The sequence below is a fragment of the Aulonocara sp. 'chitande type north' Nkhata Bay genome, linkage group LG12, assembly GCF_057382095.1.
Source record: "Aulonocara sp. 'chitande type north' Nkhata Bay isolate Kocher_YH1m ecotype deep benthic linkage group LG12, A_spYH_male_GT1.1, whole genome shotgun sequence".
NCBI lineage: Eukaryota > Metazoa > Chordata > Actinopteri > Cichliformes > Cichlidae > Aulonocara > Aulonocara sp. 'chitande type north' Nkhata Bay.
In genome coordinates, this window is record NC_141355.1 from 35205186 (window position 1) to 35211583 (window position 6398).

Genomic DNA, 6398 nt, shown 5'->3' on the forward strand with positions numbered 1-6398 from the left:
GGTGAAGTTTAAAAAATGACGATATGACCATACAGCAAAGAAACACATGATGTGGAGCTGTAAGAGGGAAACACATTAATATTTTTTCTTCCATCAGTCCTACTGTATGTTATCCAGTTGCTAAATCTTAATTTATTTCCTCAAAGATCCATTTTACACAGCTTCAGTTGGTGGTGTTTTATTTTTTTCCTGAGTTACAGTGTATGTGATGTAGGAAACAGAAATTACTCGCTGCTCTTCTCCATCGCTGACTGAAGTTACACAAACAGCCCCAAAGTGTCTACTTGTAATTCTACCCAAGACCCATAATGCACTGGGGGGAATGAGGGTTTCTATGGTGACTCTGACAGTCAACAAACATGGCTGACACAGGGAGCGCTGACCAGCACGAGTAAGTACATTTTCTGATTATTTCACACTGAACACAGAGCTGTAAAGTGTTATTAAATGCACGGACGTACTTCCTTTCTCCAACCAGCATTCTGCACAGTCCGATTCAACAAATGAGTCCCGCTTTTCAGTGTAACAGCAAATAATACAAGAAGTTAATACCATCTGTTTTATTTAGTACATTAAATGGTTTGTTACCGAAAATAAAATCTGTACAAAAATATGTGTAAAATCAGAAAATGTTCCCTTTTTTTCTGAATGTATTTTAGATGCATTATCTTATTTCAAGAATCTATTTTAGTTCTTCTGATATGGAGAGTAACTGCAACCATCTCCCAGTGTTTCAGACTGTATTGGGGTGGAGTGGAGTCTGTGAACCAAAGGAAACTATATTCAAGGAAGCAGGCAGTTCATTATTGACTTTAAATCAAGTTTTTTTTTTTAATTCAATAGAGATTACTGGGACTAATTTAGAAAAAAAAATGACCCAACGTGATTGCATTGCACTTCCATTTCCTCAGGCTTATCTACTAACACTAAGAGGCACAGTCTTTGCAGCACAGCAACACCAAAACTGCAGCTCCTTTAGTTGTCTCTAAACTTTACAAACTAGCAGATAAACTGAACCAAACTGCATGAATCCTCCAGAGTGCCCAAAAGCCACACCTCATATCCTGTTCTATTTACTCCCAGACGATCATCATGCCACGTCCCAACATTTTCAGCCCGACATCCAATGATCCCCAAACTCTACGTGATGCCGTGGAAGCAGGACATGAAGAACCGGAGACTCCTGATGAAGGCAGGTGTCAGTCAGGAGAACACATCCAATCAGATTTCTTTATGGCAGAAACAATGTTATTATTGGTTTGTATTTTTTTTTTAAATTTATATTTGCTTTGGGGGGGTTTTAAACTAAGGACAGCGTGGTGTGTGATGGGTAGGACGACTCCATCATCTGGCTCTGTGGAGTGTGTCTCTTGCCCTGTGGCAGCTGGCTGAACCAGATAAGCAGAATAGGGTACATGGGTGGAAGTTTAGAAAAATATTCTCATAATAAAGTGTGTGACATATTGTGTAATTTCCCAACATTTACTGCATAACTTTTCTACACAAAAATGCTTACCAGTAGAAGGGTTAACAGCTTAATGCTTTAAAGGAAAATGTAAGCTTTTTTAATGTAGCGAACAATTAAAACATTTTATGACAAAGGTCTAGCGGCTCCATAGTGTGGTAGTTTACTCATTCACCTAACAAATGAAAGATCCCTGATTTTATCCTGGGAGGAGACAAATCCATTTGGGATTGCATGAAGAAGGGCGTCTGGTGTAAAACTCAGGTGACCCCTGTGAGTAAAGGAGCATTCAAGAGCAGCTTGAATGGGAAAGGCCTAATCATTACAATGCCTCTTGTCCACACACCACCTTAAGAGGTGCAAGTCATATTAAGTTGAAAATGACACCCTAAATACAGAAAAATTACATGAGGAATGTCAGGAAAGTAGGATCTATTATGAAGTTTCACTTAGAGTAAGTTTGCTCTTTATAGCTTTCTTTTTCCTGTTGAAGCTTGTTACACGTTAGCTTTCAAATTGTCATCTTTTTTAATACTGGCTGTTTTGGTATTAAGATATATATATCGTTTTAATTAATTAAGTATAAAGTATAAACACAGGCATGTATATAGTGCAGTCTCACTAAGAAAAAGCTTCCTTGGGCTTGTTGTGAAAGTCATGTAAATGTAAAAAAAAACCAAAACTTTTTCCCATTGATTCAGTTTCATTTCCCCTTTTCCTAAAAGTCGGTTTGTATTTTTATGTCAGTGAACTAAACTGATTTTCTCACTTTTTGTTAACTATGGTACGATTGCTCAGAACGCAGCTCTGGCGGGGATCCCCATGGTTCCTCTTGAGGAGTCTTTGTGTTTCTGTGGTCGAGAACGTCTCTGCCACAGCCAGGACTCCGCCTACAGAACCACCTCTTCCTCCTCCTCACCTCCGTTCAGCCAGACAGGACTGCCCGCTCATTGCTCCTCCCACTTCTCCAGGTGAAACCCCACAGAGACTGACTGAGAAAAGGCCAGCTGTAACCACCTATGCCAATAAATTTTTGGACGATTTGCTTAAAATAAAATAAAATCTTTGCTACTTTTCTCCTCACAGGTATAACAGCTCTGCGGTGACGACCAGAGGGCTTTTCCAAACCTGAGTACAGATCACAGAAACACCAATAAAACATGCATATCTGATATAGAAACAAAGCTCTGAATCCTGTGTGTTTTGTACTAATATCCAAAATATAAATGTAGCAGAAATGCTTGAGTTTAAGTATTTCTTTGGCTGAACTTGAGCCGCTAGTAAAGAGTAAGAAGACTTGAACAACTTTAAAGCTTCTTCCATAAAAACAAAAAAAGAAAGGTAGAAATAAAGGTGGAGACAGGGTCAATGAAGGACATAAGAACTGTGAGCACCAGGAGTAAAAGTGAAAATAAAACAAATAAAAAAGCAAACAAATAAAAAAAAACAGATAATTTGACCTTAAACGTGTTAAACGCTCCTTCTGAGAAGAGAAAACACGCACTTACTCAGGCTTGAGTGTCCATTAATGGGCCCATTGTTCTGCTTGTCTTATCAGATTTCATTAACTTCAGGTTTTAAGGTGGTAAAGTTGTGCTCAGGGACAGGGAGGCTCACAAAGCTTCCTATTGATGAAATTCTAAGAAAAACTCTATTAATCATGATCCTTTCTAAGAATTTCCCCCGAAAGTTAGAATAGTAAATCCTGGTAAAGATAAATGTTATTCCCAAAGCATCCTTGCCCCCAGAAGAGTTCAGGTGGAAACCTGTTAGGAGCAGGTAGGAAGGATTTTAAGAGCTTTGAAAGTTTTGTTAAGCAAAGGAGACAACATGCTGCCAGTGTTTCCTCTCCAAGAGAGCAAACAAAGTATTTGCACAATCTGATAAAATTTATCTTGTTTAAGCTTTAGAGCAGGGGAGTCAAACATAAGGCCCGGGGGCCACAGTCAGCCCAGCAAAGACTCCAGTCAACAGGACGGCTTTGGAAAATGTTAAGGAAGGTATAAATTTTGGACTTTTAAGTGTATTTTCACAAGTTTTACAGCTTTGGCTACTGATGAACACCTTCCCCATTCATTCAACACCAAAATATCATGTTTAGAGACAAACGATAAAATTCCAGAAAAGCTCCCTTTTTTTCCACTATTTACTACAGAAATCTGAGCGTTTTCTGTTTGTTTGTCCAAAGAGTCATGCTGATGGATTTCTTACATTTGCTACAGCAGCATGACATTAGAAAAAAGAGACCTCTGTTTGTAGTTGTACTTCTTTTCCTTATATTAAGTTCATTAAATGTATATTATGGTTTTACACTAGCAGAAAAGGGAGTTTCACTGCTCCAGGCCACTTAAGATCAAAGTGGACTGTTTGTGTCCTGCAGTGTAAAATTAGCTTGAGCTGCTTCAGAGGCTCAGATTATTATACAACATGAAAAAACAAACTGAATGGACAACGCTGGCATGTTCATGTTTAACATGTAGTGATTAATTCACAACAGTAATATGAAAGAAACCAAGACAGACAGAGTCGGTGTCGCACTAGTTATTTAAAATGTCTCAAAAACTTTCAGTATTAAATAAATCTATCAACAGAATATGAAGAAACAACTGTTTAATGTATACATGTACACACTGTGAAAAAGTATTTTTTCACATTAAAGTATTTAGTATTAGGCAAACAGTAAATACAAAATAAGGGAAACAGCTTTCCAATGCTGTTAAATGCTACAGATTAAATTGTGCACGGGTCAGTCTCATCAGCTCTCTCACTGAATACAACGTCTCAATCAGGGCAGAAAGTGCGGCGCTCACCACAAGAAAGGACGACTGAAAATGTGAAATATGCAAACAGAACAGGAATGATGACTTGGATCTTTCAGAGCCTTTTAACCTGAGTTCCCCTGAAATATAAACTGTTAATCTGAGAGTGCCCAACACTCTGAGTGAGAGCATGGATCAGAGCAGTGGTGGAATGCACCTTAGTACATTTGCTCAAGTACTTTACTGAAGTACAGTTTTAATGTACTCTGTTTAAGTATTTCTGTGTTATGCTGCTTTCTTTTTCTGCTTCACTCCATTACAACAATCTAACCTTTAACAGGCCGGAGTCTTGCTTCCAGTTTATTCAACAGAGATGTTCACTGCATGAAAGTTTTGATAATTGCAGTATGCAGTGTAAACAGAGATTGTATGATAAGGTTATTTTTTTATGACCATTAACTATTAGATCATTGTCACTACTTTTTGTGTTGAAGATAAAACTCTTGCTCCTTTCCCTACTCAGAGTTGCTCGAACTTTCCTTAATCCATAAAATCACATTTTAGGCTCAGTTAAAAGCTCTAAGAATGTTTGTTAATCCCGGCCAATCATTTTGTTTTTCTTTGAGAAGTGTTAAACATTACTCATCTATGGTTTGCACAACTGTTTCCCATCCGTGAGTCTTATCCTTGTTTGAGCTTAACTTGTTATTTCCTAGAACTGTTTCGTTGCACTTTCTTGCCTTGCAAACAGTTTCAGGGTCAGTCTTAATGCCAGATGACCTGGTGCCCTGGTTTAGCTGTGACTGGCTGATGATTTGTGTCTGTGGAGGGAGGAGATGTTTGAACAGATTAAACAAAGCTTAACCTGAAGTGATAATGATGGGACTTTTTGTGAGGAGTCAGTCACTTTTTTGAAATGTGTCCTAAAATATAGACCCGAAACCACGTGGTTTCGGGTCTATATTTTAGGACAATCTACACCAGTACTGGTGTAGATTTTGTGGGGGTATCTTTACCTTTAAATTGCATAAGTAAAGACTGTACATTGTCAGTGAGAGTACCATCAACCAGATGTTCTCCTATGAGCAACATTTGGAAAAAGTGTAAAGGAAGAATTCTCTTCTAACAGGAAGACCACCAAGAGAACCAGGAAGAAGCCTTGGAAGGCTGATATGGGATGAGGGAAATGGAAGGAGACAAAAGAGGAGCATAGAGAGACCACAAATAAGAAACAACTACAGAAGAGACAAGAAAAAAAGTTCATTGTATTAAACAAAGGTCTATAAAACATGGGGAGTGAAGGAGAAGGTCTCAGTCCATCATGGGAAATCCACCAGTAGCTTCAGCCTACAGCAGCAAGTCTACAGGAATCTAAAAAGTTTAATCCTGATGACATCTCTCTGGGTGCTCTGGCTTCCTCCCACAGTCCAAAGTGGTTAGTGAGGTTAAGTTAAGCCATTCTAAGCTGGTCATAGGCGTGAATCTCTGTCTGTTAGACCGACAACAGACTGATGACCTGTCTAGAGTGTTTCCTGCCTATCACCCTGTGGCAGCTGGGATAGACTCCAGGCCTCCTGTAACTCTGAATTGGTTAAGTGAAAGAGAGTGGATGGATAATTTGTTTTAATATATTATCCATATGAATTATATCTATACACCATCATCATCATTATATAAGTCATTGTACTTTTCATGGTCCAGCCCACTTGGGCACCTGATCTAGAATGATTTGTGTCTTATCTACTTTCAGGAGTCGAATTATCCCAGTTGTTAAAGCTAAATAAAGTATTATGAGTATTATGTAAAATAAAATCAAGATTATTTTTGTATATTTTCTAAGATGACGATTGTCTTTAAAACAAAGTAAAAAAAAAAACAGTGTAAAAAAATTTGTTGGGCTCTGAAAGCATAATCATGTAAAACAAAATAAAAGAGAAACACCCAGGGACACTCAAAGGAAAGCCAGGTTTATATAATAAACATCAACTCACATAGTAAAGACAGCTTTGCGCCTGCACCTCAGTCATTATCAGAACATCCTGGCACACTGCTATTTCCTGTCAAAACCAGTGATGAGCTGATAGCAAGACTGCAGGTTTAAGCAAACACTGCTCAATTAGCAGTTCTGCACGGTTTTTTATGAAAACCACATTTTGCTTTTAAATATTTTCAAG

General features: G+C 38.2%; 1 protein-coding gene across 1 annotated transcript; it reads left to right on the plus strand.

The window, feature by feature from the left end:
• On the plus strand, positions 1–2649 carry LOC147317938 (sperm-associated microtubule inner protein 10-like). Its single transcript, XM_086315360.1, has 4 exons — positions 1–391; positions 1084–1192; positions 2264–2436; positions 2552–2649. The coding sequence occupies exons 1-4, from the start codon at positions 360–362 to the stop codon at positions 2595–2597; spliced, it is 360 nt and encodes a 119-aa protein (XP_086171486.1). The 5' UTR covers positions 1–359; the 3' UTR covers positions 2598–2649.
• Positions 2650–6398: the final 3749 nt, after the last annotated feature.